We start from the raw sequence: 14,604 nt of genomic DNA, 5'->3' as shown, positions 1-14,604 counted from the left end.
GCCCAACTGCATCGAAATTTATTAGAATTACGGTATCAGCTTTCTTGATACTAATTATACATTACAATAATTTTACCGTCATTTAGCTATTTAACTGGTATTTATTTGCCATAATTAGAACTAATGGCATAAATTATGATTTTAGATTATTTACTGGAAGTATTTTATATGAATGGAAGCGGAATTGTCCGCTTGGACTATAGACTTTACAAATCTGCACAGGAAAAATCTATCGTTGTGATATTCACGATCTTGGTGGCCAATCGACCGGCGCAAAAGTTGATATTATCTGCTCACCGAAGTGTTCTTTCAATAAATCCATTTTTGATGAAGTATGGCCCGATAATTCCACCGGCCCACAAACCATACTAAACGGTTATTTTTTCTGGATTAAATGACAGCTCTTGAATCTCTTCAGGTCGCTCTTCGTCCCAAATGGGGCAATTTTGCTTGTTTACATACCCATTGAGCTAGAAATGGGCCTCATCGCTGAATAAAATTTAACTCGAAAACGTCGAAAGAGAGAATCGCTTCTCTCTGTCTCTTGGAAAAGTCGAGCGACTTCAATTCTTGCACAAGCTGTGTTTTGTAAGCTTTCAATTTAGGATTTCGACGTAAATGCGTCCAATCGTTCTATACGTCAATTCGAGTTACACTCTCAGCTACGGCTGCTATATTTTCTTCACTGTGTGCTGAACGTGGTCTATTCGGTCGAATATTATCCATTAATGAATGCTGGGTCTCAAGGCCGGTGATGTTGGTACGAATAGTAAGGTCAGTAGGCCGATTATCTTGACCAAAAGTTGAGCGAAGCGCGCGAAACACATTCTTTACAGAACATGAATTTTCGTAATAAAGTTGAGCGCCTGGTAAAGGTTGTCCCGTAAATTTTTCCATGATAAAATGCCGAACAATACTGAACAAAAATTCTAATGAAAAAAGAATCTCTACTTAAATCACCCGTTAGAGTGATGATGTTGATGAGATGAGCTGAGCTGAGCTGAATTGTTTGAGATACATATCTTGATCTTGGCAAACATGTTTTGTGGCATATTTGAGGACGTTAGTATGATGATGAGAATTGGACTATTGCCCTGTCTGAAACATAATATCAAAGAAAAACTTACGAAGTGCTATAAGTAAGTTCTATAACTAAGTTGTAAAAATATAATTGAATATTTTTGAAAAATTGGCGTAACTCCACCGACAAACCACTGAAGCTATTTTTACCGAATTTCCTGAGCACGAAGCTTTCCAGCACTTCTTCGAGCAGTGCGAAAATGTGCGCAAACGAATTTTGTAGTTCGCTTTTCTTCCTCGCTTCTTCCAACATATAGTGTCGGAATCAAACTTTGCACAATAGTGTGGTAAGGGTAAGCCATCTCACGACTAATTGTTGAAATCGGGTAATAACTTTACCGGCCACCAGATATACATATGTATTTGATGTCTAGTCGCCGGTAAAGTGTGGACCTCAGTGCATAACGCTTTATACCGAAAAAAAATCGTTCAATCTGGGATATATTACGGAAATTCAGAATTCAGAAAGAGAGAGAATCTTTTCCCAATATTAATGTGCTCTTGTATCAAAAATAGATAAAATCGGGTCGGAAGCTATTCGGTTATGCCCGAACTTCGGATCATCCTTACTCGTTAATTACTATTTTATGCAAAGCATTTCGGCCCACCGTACCGATTTTCGCTTAAATAGTTGGTAATAGTACTGTACTATAATTTATATGTATGTACATTTTTAAGGCAATTAAATCAGACTTGTGTGTATCTGACACTAATTAAAGTATTAGTTAAACTGTTATTGCATAACGGTTTGAAACCTAGGTATACTATAAATAATCAATAAGCAGTCCTCGATCATGAGAGTTCTACTTTGGAGGGAACAGCTCTGAAAATACAAGGAAAAAACATTCTGGGCGGCTTGATTATGTGGTAAAGTGTACTATACATATGTATGTACATAAGTATACCCATATGTGTATTATGATCACCTAAGCCTAGAGGTATCGACAGAATAAAAATTTATAGCTTTTTTTTATATCTGGATGGCCTCTCCTACGCAGTCATCTAACGTAAGAGCGAAGCATCTATTAGGAGCCTTTCAGATCACAAATTACAAGAAATGAGATCTGGAACGAAGCAGTAAATAAGGCCTCTTTATTTTTTCTTGAACCCTTTTGATCATTTCCGTGAGAATCGTTTGTTCATCAGTTTTGTCAGATTTTTTTAGTCCATTAAAAGTAAACAATTTTAATTAAACCCATAAAAACCATAATCTATAAAAGCCACAATCTAGAAAAGAACCTGTTGCAACATTGAAAGCCGTTGCAAACAGCAGAGCAACACGCGTGACCCACATACCAAGCTACTAGTCATTTATATACACACATAAGTTTGTACATACATACATACATGAGTAGTAGTTAGGTATACACAAATATACAGACATATAATAAACAACCGGTTGATCAGTTTAACAGACACAACATGATCAAGTCGACCAGATTCGAACGGCTAACAAAAACAGCTGTGACAAGTTTTAAAACAAAGCCAACAAAAGAGAAAGACTTCGAAACGAAAAGCGGCTCGACCGGCCACTGCACTCCGAATTATCTACTTCCACTAAAAATCATAAAAATTCTTAGAAGCATGAATAAATTAAATTCACGCCAACCAAAACGGTTTCCAAATTTATTTACTCATCGTTTTCTACATAGCGGTTGTCAACAGCCAACGTGTGACGCGTGTGGCTCAACAAATGGCCCACAATGCCAGCACTTTTAAGGCAGTGAGTCACCTGAGCGTGTGGAAAGAGGGGGGCGAAGAGGCGTTTACACTCATCGAGCTTTGACGCTTGACAGCGGAGAGTGCGACTTGCTGAGACCAAGATCGAGAGAGAGAGAGAAAGAGAGAAAGAGAGGGAGAAAAGCTTTCACAAGTATTCTTGTCGTCCCCTTAAGCCAGGGAAATTGTATCATCAATTCCTGTTTGACAAAGCAAGGAGTTGTGAATAAAATGAAATGCGATAAATCACAGACTTTCCACATAAAATGAGTATGATAAATTATGAGACACTATAAAAACATAGATATAATATATATCGCATATAGTACTTACATACATATGTATAGTATATCTATAACCATAAGAATAAATCGTGTAATTTTGTAATTAGTTCTAATGAAAAGTGTGTCTTTGACCGCAAGTGGTTTTTTGCCGCCGTTTATCGTTTACATTGTGGTTTCTTCTTCTTTAATTGTTAATCAACAATTCCACGTTTAATAACGGGTTTCACGAGTTCATATATATGTAAGTACACACATACATACATTGCTTACCATTTGAATACCAAAATCTGCGTCATCTCAACGAACTGGGAATGATATGAGTCACACAAAGTTATGTGAGGCATCATTTAAGTTAAAGGGAGTGGTGGGATGAGGCGGAAAGCGGCTTGCAACAGAACGGTTTTCATATTGTCTGCTACGAAAGGTTAAAACTGTAAATGACGATGTGATTTTGGGCACAAAACGCGCCATTGGCTGATGAGTTGTTGATGTAGGCTCAGTTCTGAATATTATGAAAAGGGTTACTGTTTAAAATTCGAGAAAAATATTTAAACATTTTGTTTTCTAACCACCAACGACAAAAAAAAACTGCTTATAGATCTAACATTTTCATCAAAGTTTTCTTCTTTCAAAAATGAAGCAAAAGTTCGGAAAAGGAAACTAATTAACTTCCCAAAAAACATTAATCAAAATAAAATTCTTTGGAAACTGTTGTCTTGCTCAGCTATTGAGGCGTAGTAGTACAATGTTTGGCGATCGTTGAAAGTTCTTGATGTTCGAGGGAAGTTACTTCGAGATTTATGGGGACGTGTAGTTAACAGTACAATTGAAAAGCTTCGGCTTGACATATAGATGGCGCTACTAGTATTAAATCCATAAGATTTTTAGTTGATCCGAACCTTCAAAAGACGCGTGTATAAATTTGACAGCTGTCGGATCATTAATTTGTGAATTATATAATTTTGAGTGAAGGTCTGTTATGCTAAGTTTAGATGTGGTAAAATGAGCACCGAAGACGATAAACGCAGTGGGCGCTCAAAAAATGTTGTTAACGACGAAAAGCAACAAAAAAAATTTTGGATGACCGCAAAGTGAAGTTGTCGAGATAACAGGCACTCTAGGGATATCAACTGACAATGTACATATGTATATCATATCATTAACGCATATTTGGGTATAAGAAAGCTCTTTGCAAAGTAGGTGTCGCGCGAGCTCACTTTTGACCAAAAACAACGACGAATTGATTATTCGGAGCAGTGTTTGGAGATGATCAAGAGTAATAAACCAGAGTTTTTGAGTCGATATGTGAAAATAAATGAAACATGGCACCATCATATCATAGTCCAATCGACAGTCATCTGAGTGGACTGCACACGATGAACCCGCTCCAAAGCATGGAAAGGCTCAAAAGTCGGTTGGCAAGGTTATTGCGTCTGTATTTTGGGTTGCGCATGAAATTATTTTTATTGACTACATTGAAAAAGGAAGCACCATCAACAGTGACTATTACATAGCGTTATTGGACCGTTGAAAGGACGAAATCGCCGAAAAACGGGTGTATTTGAAGAAAAAGAAAGTGCTGTTTCATAAAGACAATGCAACGTGTCTCAACTTTGTGAAAACGATGGCAAAAATCCCTGAATTGGTCTTTGAATTACTTCCGCTTCCACCGTATTCTCCAGATCTGGCACACAGTGACTATTTCCTACTCTCAGATCTCAAAAGAATGAAGAGGTGATCACCGAAACTGCGGCCTATTTTCAAACAAAGGGCAAGTCGTACTACAAAAATTGTATAGAAAAGTTAGAGTGTCGCTATAACCAGTGTATCACCCTTGAATGGAACTACATATGTTTGTATGTTGAATAAAATAATAATAATAATTTTGCCAAAAATGTGTTTTACGATGAAGGCCAGTGACTTTTCTGTGGAACTATTTTCATCGACTCAACTGCAAGAAAACGACTTCATCTGTGTGAACTGTCTGGATAACGTTGCATTGAAGAGTTCGTTTATCCGTTTTGCTTTTCTTCGAACTCCTAGCTTGATCGGATATAATATTGATATTAGTACCTATTAGTTTGTGGTGATCTTTCAATCAATATGCCGTATCATGTATCATAAAAATTTAAATGTTTTGATTTAAATGTGTGCAATTAGCGTAATAGCTTCATTTCGAAATATTTTTTTTATTTAACCTAACAATTCAGAGCACAATTTTATCAGCTACGAAAGAAAGTACTTCAGCAAACCAATGTAATAGATAAATTTACAAAATTATTTATGTTCTATTCATAATTATTAATGGATTATTTTCCAGTTTTCGATTAAATTTCAAATACTTTGCTTACATTTTCGGCACGAATTTTTGCAGCTGCTTTTTCGTTTCTCATACCCTCTCTTTCCTCTTTCCGCCACCTTTCTACGATACTCAAATAATTGATACGAAATGAAACTATTTTAACGATTTTCAAGATGAAGTGGCTTCAATTAACCTTAATTGTTTGGGTTCTAGGGTGCTGGGGGTTAAGTGTGGACCATTGTGGCGCTAGCTGCAGACAAGTGTATACGAGTATACGCAGATGTGGACTTTTGTGAGCATAGATTAATTGCTGCAGATAATATTTAGAGCGTTTTGAGCGCAAAGTGATTGAATTTTTGAAATATGACAAGAAATGGTTAAGAAAATTTTAGCATATACCGTAACTGTAGAGTGGTACAGAAATTTGTTTGAATGTGTGAACAGATTTGTTTTTGAATAAAATAATTAAAAATGTAGCTTACATGAGGTGTAGCGGTTTGTAGACGGAAGCTGTAAGGAGGGTTTAACTTTCGCTCAGATTGATGGCGTGAATTTTAAATAAATTTTAGTCACATCAAGAAAGATCTGAATAAATTGCTTTTATATGTTCTATTTGGAAGTTATGATCGCTACCAAAAGTGGAGTTATAAACAAAGTTGTGTATGTGATAGCGAAGAAGAGAAGTTGATTGAGTTTGATTGAGGAATGTCTGACTTCCTACTTTATTAGGCTTATTCCACGGTAGTTGACGCAAATTGTGGGGTCCACTTTTTGTGGATTAGACAGAGCGCACTTAAATTTCAATATTCGGGCATGCTTGCGTCCGACCATATTCTACAAAGAAGCTGATGCATGTACTTTATCAGTTCTTCGCCGCCATATTTGAATAAATCGGAAGGCAATCCATCGGCCCCCGCCGCTTTGTTGTTCTTCAGACCACCAGAGCGAGACTGCAACACCTCGGATCTCATACTATTAGACATCCAGGTGAATTAACGAATATAGAAATAAAGCTACTAAGATTTATGATATGTTCAAGGCGTCTTTGCGGTAGCTGATATCGAAGTAAAGATACGCACAAAGTACAGTACATAACCGTTCAAGTGTTGTGGAATCTAACCTTAGCTATACAATTTTTTCAAATATAATTTTTTTAATAAGCAAAATTCTTGCTCGATCCAGCACACTTCTTGGTATAGCTTTTAATCAGCAGCCAAATTCTTGTGGTCTTTCGGCAAAATTTTAGAATTTGCTGGAATAGCATTTCATCTAATGATTAGGTAATCGCAAGTTGAAACTTTTTCACACAAACGAACAAGCTGAGCAATTTTTCGATCAGCTGCGTTAGCAACTAAAGCCATTTCAAGAATTTATTTATTTGAGAAAACCGCTCGCTCTTTGGCAAATAATGACTGTTGAAGTACCTTTGGCTTCTTCAGTCGTCGTTTGCACTCGTGCATGGAATTCTTTTCTAACAATATACATATGTACATATATATTTTTTTTATTATTGTTTTTTTAATTGTTGTTGTTGTTGTTAATTGGCGATAAGATAAGTGGCGATGTATAGTGATATCATGTTACTACTGCTATAATCGCCAAATATTTAATAGTCGTTGGTATATACATACGTATACTAGTATATGCATGTATGTATGTACATATTTATGTGTATATGTATGTATGCCATGTGTATATATATATTGCGTTTTTGACTCATTTTCTTTAAAATGTGGTATTTATTGCTAAATAAATGAAATGTTTTTGTATGAAAATTGCATGGCTGCTTACAAATGAATTCATAACTTATCATGGTTAGACTTTTATGAAGTATTGGTTATAAAAAGTGGTAGATATGGCTTTTTCGCTTTGTTGCTGTTATGAAATACATATATTATTTTATGTTAAGTATAGATTACACGCATTACTCCAACGTTTTTTTAAGTTTAGAAGCCTGCACACGCTTTACATACATACATACATACATATGTACACACTTAACCTCAATTTCTGCGCAATATTCGAGAATGTTGAGCATGTTTTGCGACTTGAATACGTAACTCACTCAACTAAAGTCTATAAATGTGGCGCAAAAAAGCGTTTTCTCCAATTTACATGAGAACAACCCGCTCGTTTTGGAAATCCTAAAGAGCTGTAATAAAGTGTTCGAAAAGCGGTCAGTCAACGGTGACAAGTATTCCATTTAAACGTTGTAGAACTTATAAATGCGTAGACGAGCAAGTATACGAATATTGTAATGTTTGATTTCGCAAAAATGTTCTCTTCCTTTTCCATTTCTTGCTGCGCTGTTCTCACATCCAAATTACGATAATTTTGTTTACAATTTAGCTTAACATTTCCGGTGTCGATGGCAGCGCACTGCCGGTGTTTCTTAGTCTTGTTGTTGTAGCTTGTAGCTCCAATTGAAAAGTTGACGGTATGGCGCACACACTCTCACTTGAGGCGGCGCAGCTGTGGAGGCAGCGGCATTGGGGTGTCATGTGGTGTGTGTGTGTGTGAACATTTGGAAAAAGTGGCAGTAGCGATATGTCGATAAAACTTATAAAGAACATAAGGAATGCACTTACAAAAGCAATACAATAAAGCAAACGAACAAGTAAATTTGGCGGTAAACACTGTTGGGGAAAGTGTTGCACCATCCCGTAAATGATTTGTTCACTTTGATAAAATTGAAAAATTAAAAATATTATATTTCATTTTAAATTAAAACAAGAAATTCTTAGAGTTCGGTTAAATCGAAACTACAATTCCCTGCAAATTGAAAAGATTCCATATAAAAATTTAATTTTGATTATTCTGTTTGTATGGAGCTATATGCTACAGTCAACCGATCTGTTCGATTTATTCGCGGATTGTAACGTTGACTTGGAAAATAATATATACCGAATTTCGTGATGATACCTCGTCAAATAAAAAAGTTTTCCATATAAGGACTTGATTTCTTACGTTCAGTTTGTATGACAGCTATATGCTATAGTGAACCGATTTGAACAATTTTTTTGTCGATAATAACGTTGTCTCAGATAATAATACACGTCAAATTTCATGTTGATATCTCGTCAAATAAAAAAGTTTTCCATATAGAGACTTGACTTTGAACGTTCAGTTTGTATGGCAGCTATATGTTATAGTGGTCCGATATCAGCGGTTCCGACAAATGAGCAGTATCTTGGAGCCAAAAGCATGTACGCAAAATTTCAGATCGATAAATCAAAAGCTGAGCAACTAGTTCCCGCATAAAGAGGTTGCGAGAGGGACATAGCGAAATCGACGCTGCTAATTTATAGCTATGTTTACTTTATAGGATGTACGACATTTCCTTCCTGATGTTACAAAGTTTGTTGAAAACTAAATATACTCCGCGGTTATAACGAATGAGTAGCAACCAAAATGCTTGCTGGGTAATTCATTCACTAAAATATACCACTTATTCATACGCTAACGAACTTGCATATGCAAACAGATGCAATCAAACGCGCACAACTACAATCACATAAACTTCCCCACAAGAGAAATGCACACACTTTTCAATATTTTCACTTTTCCTTCTTTTACAGCGCAAGCCGGTGCAATACATTATCTTCCGACAACACTAGAAAACAACAACAAATCCGACAAGTGAAAACAAAGTACCAACTGCAGCATCCACAGCAACAACAACAACAAAATAATGGCGAGAAGTTTACGTCCCCTTAAAATCACAATAGTCGGCGACGGTATGGTGGGCAAGACCTGCCTACTCATCACATACACACAAAACGAATTCCCCGAAGAATACATACCCACAGTGTTCGATAACCATGCCTGCAACATCACGGTCGATGGCAATGAATACAGCCTGACACTCTGGGATACAGCCGGGCAAGAGGACTACGAGCGCCTACGTCCGCTCAGTTATCCGAATGTAAGCATACAAACAACAAAAACTATTTAATACGAATAAAAAAATTCATAGAAGATAAATTCATTCATTCATCATGTTATTTTTGTTGTTTTTCTTTTTCCGCGTAGACGAGTTGCTTCCTGCTTTGCTATTCGATAAGTAGTCGAACATCTTTTGAGAATATCAAGAGCAAGTGGTGGCCGGAGATACGGCATTTCTCCAATAATGTGCCCGTTGTGCTGATCGGCACCAAGTTGGATTTGCGAGTACCCAATTCGGAGAAATTCGTGACGACAAGCGAGGGACGCCGCTTGCGCAAGGAAATTCATGCGCACACGCTGGTGGAATGTTCAGCCAAAAAGAAGATCAATCTAAATCAAGTCTTCGAGGAGGCAGTGAGAGCCGTGGAGAAGAAACCGAGTGCTAAACCGAAACAATGCACATTGCTATAGGCGATGTCGCAATGACGTTGGAGAACAAGTGATGGCGTAGAAATTGTAAATCAAATAGAAACAACAAAAATTAGTAAAACAAAAATGCTTGTAAATCAGAGAAAAACTCAATTTACGTCTAATAATATATTTATGCCTGGATACTGCTTTTTCGTACGCCTAAAAGTCGACTAATTTTTGGTGCAGCAAAGGCAAGAAATTGGCAATCAGTGTTGAAGCAGAGAACATAAAAAAATTGTAAAGTTAAAAACAAGTTTAATTTTAAAAACAATTTGAAATTTAAAAACAATTTGAAATTTAAAAACAATTTGAAATTTAAAAACAATTTGAAATTTAAAAACAATTGCTTTATGTTCTCTGGCTGAAGTAGTTAGCATACAGACGAGTTTGTCAGATTTATCTAGTTAGTTGGGCGGGTAGAGAGAACTATGAGTTCTCTCGCTTTGTTTTATTATGGTATCATTTTTATTAAATATTATAATGTTGTAAAAAAGCATATAAACTATTTTTACATTTAGTGATTTAAGCGCAAAATATTGTATACACCAATATACAAGCATATGTATGTATGTATTTATTAATAATAAAAATAAAATATTTATCAATGTAAAAGTAATTGTGTGCCGAACTTAGTCAAACTGACTCTACAGTTGGATAACATAAACAAGAAATCAATAACAAAAACAAAAATAATATATATAACAAAAATGCTTTAAAGAAAATGTAAAAAATATATAAAATAATAGTAAATATCAAAAATTTAAGTAAATACAACGAAAGCGAATAAATGCATGAAACAGCTGTCAACTAGTGATCACAAACGAATTGATCATAACATCATCAATATTGATTAAGCTGCAGTATTCAGCCAATATCACCAGTCTTCTCAGATTATCTACATGTCCACTTGCAAATATGAACTGCTTAAAGTAGAAATTAAATTATATCTGAAGTACTGTTTGGACATGAATTAAGACGTCAAAAATTTTTATTAATAAGATAACATTTGAATCCACACCAAAATTGGTGAAGAAGCTAACTCAATTGTGTTACATTCACAATAACTGTCCGTGACCTTAAATCATTATTGAAAACTTTTATAACGACACGTATGTATGTATAGTACAAGGTCTGAAACCTATCCGAAACAAACAGCACACATAATTCAATTAGTTTTACTTGGTAATATTTTAATTTGTCTAGATAGAATAACAAGATGAGCGAGTATTGGCCATAATAATATCTATATAATATGTATGTGATTTACAATTATATCACTACATGGATGAAACGAGTATAATAATGTACCTAAAATAAATGTATAATACAAAATATGTATATTTAGTAATTAAATTTTCTTTTCAACATTTTTAAGATGCAATAAACAATTTTTAAACTAGTCATTAATCTTCTGAGTTTTTATTGATAGTAGAGTAGCGAATTTTTTACTTCAACATTTTTGAATTATAAACTAGATAAAAAAAGGGAAATATAATTCAGCAAAATATTCAAATCTCCTGATTTTATGATTAAAAATTGAAAATTTAAATATTGTTTCCATTTTTAATGAAGAAATTTGGTAATAATTTTTTTTCTAACCGTTAAATGACATTAATAGTTTAAAATCTATTTTTGATTAATATTTTCAGAGCTATAAAAAAAAAAAATAATTCAAAAATATTTATTTGCCTGATTGAACTGGGACAGGGCTAACTTACAGACAGTACATATCTACAAACAATTGCTTAATAGACAATTCGATTACTTTTACGAAAAGTTGAATGGCCTTGAGTTAAAAATTATATTCTAACATGAACTATTAACCTTTGGCAGCGTAAACTTGCTGGAATTTAAATTCCTATTTAATTAGAAGTATCTGCCAAATGCGCCTATCATGCAAGGAACAGACCGCATTTAATGGCGCTGTTCAATTGATGTTATAAAAATCTCGTTCGTTGTAAATATTTTAGTGTGAAAATCTCAGTGGTATTAATACGACTTCTATACATTATTATAAAAACTATATTAATATTCCGGCAGTGGAAAAACTATACATATATTCGAAAATAAATTGCATATAGAACACTTGTGCAACACTAACCTCAAATTTCTTCGAAGCTGAGCTCCCTATTTTTTCAATTAGTTGCAAATTAATGTAAATGACCCTTTTCCACATGAGTCGAATTTGTTCCTTTTGGTCGAAGATGTGTATACTCTCCATGTATAGATATGTGACTTCCGGCTGAAATAGTGGTGCTAAGTTTTATAGCCGAAGCTGAACTTTAAATAATATAATTTTACAATTAAATACACAATATTTAACCAATCCATATCTCGGTAAACTCTAAAAACACTTTATAGTCAAAAAAATTGTTAGCAAATGTATAAACTGCTGCACTTTATTTGCAAATAATATAAAAACTCTTTGTTAAATTATTTGGAAACCATTTTAAACGTTTGTCTTCTATTAATTTCCGCTGATTTTAAACGAGTCTCGAACGAGTATCGCATGTTTACAACCACCGTTTATCAACACTAATACGAACAGCTGACCGCAGCTGTCAAACGTAGCAAAGCAGTGATGTGTCAGTGGACGTGGTTTCCTTAAATTTATAATTTACACAAAATATTCGTAAATATATAAGGCAGTCACAAAAATATCACTTTTTTGTTGTAGACTCTATTATTACCTTAATGTAGCATTGAATTTCGGCTGCACCAACCCACCTCTCAACATGGATATAACGCAAAAATTCAAAGCCGGTGTAATGACAGTGAAATTACAGCGCAAAGGTGAACTGCCAGCACAAGGTGTGGATAAACAACGGAGTGTACCCAAGAGTGGCGCTGCAGCTGGAGCTGGTCATCGCGATGATTTCACAAAGCAGGCAAAGGATGTGTGTCATAAAATTACAACATTGCGTAATGTGCTGGTGGAGAATCGTTCAGCGTACATGCGTGTAGGTCAACACCTGAAGAGCGCTACCCATATGAGCGATGAACAGCGTGATCTAATTGACCGAGAATCAGAAAAATTTGTAGCATACTATACACAGCATTTAGCACAAATGCGCACCGATTGGAAACGTGCAAAAAGAAAAGCACAACAGCAACAACATATTGAAGCAGTAATCGATTTGCTAGAACGCTATCTACACAGTGTACAACAAATCTACTTAGAACAAAAACGTTATCGTGTGCAATATGAATTGGAAACCTATAAACTATTAAAATTGGCAGCTGATAAGAAGAAGATACCAGTGCGACCAGCTGGTGAGCATAGTGGAAAACGTTTAATACGACAGTCCACAAACAACAGTAACGACGATGATGATGTAGTCGACGAGTTACGACCACACAAGGATTTGGGTGAAGATGTGTCAGATTTACAAGGCGATTGGGCAGATGACGATGACTTAAGTGCTAAGAGTTATAAAAACGAACTAAATGATGCGGCTGTTGCTGGTAATAACGGATATGTTAGTGGCGATGAAAATTTAAACACGAATGGTCCACAACTACGACATCGACATCGACATGCCACAACAGAAGATAATATTGGTAGCGGCGGTGAACTGAAGTCAACGCAATCTACACAAAAAGTGGCCGTAGATGAGGATTTACAAAAGTCACAGCAATTGGAAGATGAGGCTGAAGCGGCGAAAACGCTTTCACCTGAAGATGTGCAAATGTTCGAACAGGAGAATATGCAACTCTACCATGAGTTGCAAGGTGTGGCTGAAGAGGTGGAACAAATTGAGAAAAATGTGGTGGACATTGCGCAATTACAAGATATATTTACTGAAAAGGTGTGTTTTATATATTTAAAAAACCATCTATATTTTAGAAACATATTTTAATTAATAAATTTTTATGATCTCCATATAAATAGGTTTCACTACAGCAACACAATATTGAGCGTATCGCAAACGCCGTTATTGGTGCAACGGAAAATGTCAAAGATGCGAATGAGCAGATCAAACAAGCCATACAACGCAATGCCGGCCTACGTGTGTGGTCACTGTTCTTCTTATTAGTAATGTCATTTGCTTTACTCTTCCTTGACTGGTACTACGACTGAAATTATGTTATGAAAGTAGTGCGAATTTAAAGCGTCGAACTAATATATAATAAGTCCATATTATATGATATTTTCCTAATAATATTTGTTGTGAAATTTTAAATATTTTTAATTAATAGGAATTTATGTTTTTAAACGGCATAACGTCTGTTAAAAATATTAAGCTATTTAGTTTGAAATTTTGTAATTATTTATAACAGTCGTACGCAGTCACTTTAACATGCATTTTTACATTTAATATGTAAATAATACTTTTTTGTACCGATATTAGCTTAAGCACATACATACATACATACGCATATATATGAAATACTGAAACAATAATTATGGCGCAACGTTACAATAATAAAACCGGCTATTTTACAGCATTTAGTTAGAAAAATATATGTGGGAAATATAATTAAAAATTTTTTTTTTTGAAAACTGAATCTAACGGTCAGAGTACGACAATAGACGAGGATTGTAATATGACGGCGCAGAGGAATGCTTATAATAAATGTATCTCATCGCAAATGAGTCTCCGCATATCTCTTCTAAGCATTTCTCTCAAAATTCACTCATTTGTAAACTACAACTTACTGATCCAGCCATCGGCCGGTTGAAGCCCAGTTTAATTTCAGTAGTGCGAAACCGTATGTCATGGTCCGTTCCCAGCACACTTCGGGGGTCTAACTAATGTATGTGGATTTATATTCGACTCTCTGAATACACGCAAGTAAACTCCAAAATGGCATGTTTATGACGCTATAACAATAACTTGTTTTCTGCACTTGTCATTGTTG

At 35.1% G+C, this 14,604-nt stretch overlaps 2 protein-coding genes across 2 annotated transcripts in view; both read left to right on the top strand.

Annotated features, from left to right (window-relative positions):
* The window catches only part of LOC120782643 (ras-like GTP-binding protein RhoL), a 30,163-nt gene extending 19,136 nt beyond the window's left edge, over nt 1-11,027 (top strand). The window contains exons 2-3 of the mRNA XM_040115013.1: nt 8,964-9,310; nt 9,418-11,027. Of these exons, the coding sequence (XP_039970947.1) occupies nt 9,077-9,310; nt 9,418-9,741 (558 nt within the window). The 5' untranslated portion in view covers nt 8,964-9,076 and the 3' untranslated portion in view covers nt 9,742-11,027. The remainder of the gene's footprint in view (nt 1-8,963; nt 9,311-9,417) is intronic.
* Nucleotides 11,028-12,317: 1,290 nt separating this feature from the next.
* LOC120782534 (syntaxin-18) lies at nt 12,318-14,250 on the top strand. The gene is made up of 2 exons (XM_040114864.1): nt 12,318-13,550; nt 13,634-14,250. Exons 1-2 carry the CDS (start codon nt 12,477-12,479, stop codon nt 13,820-13,822), a joined length of 1,263 nt encoding a protein of 420 aa, XP_039970798.1. The 5' UTR covers nt 12,318-12,476; the 3' UTR covers nt 13,823-14,250.
* Nucleotides 14,251-14,604: the final 354 nt, after the last annotated feature.

Source organism: Bactrocera tryoni, chromosome 1, assembly GCF_016617805.1.
Source record: "Bactrocera tryoni isolate S06 chromosome 1, CSIRO_BtryS06_freeze2, whole genome shotgun sequence".
NCBI lineage: Eukaryota > Metazoa > Arthropoda > Insecta > Diptera > Tephritidae > Bactrocera > Bactrocera tryoni.
Note: the sequence above shows the minus strand (reverse complement) of the source record. Positions and strands in the feature narration are given on the sequence as shown.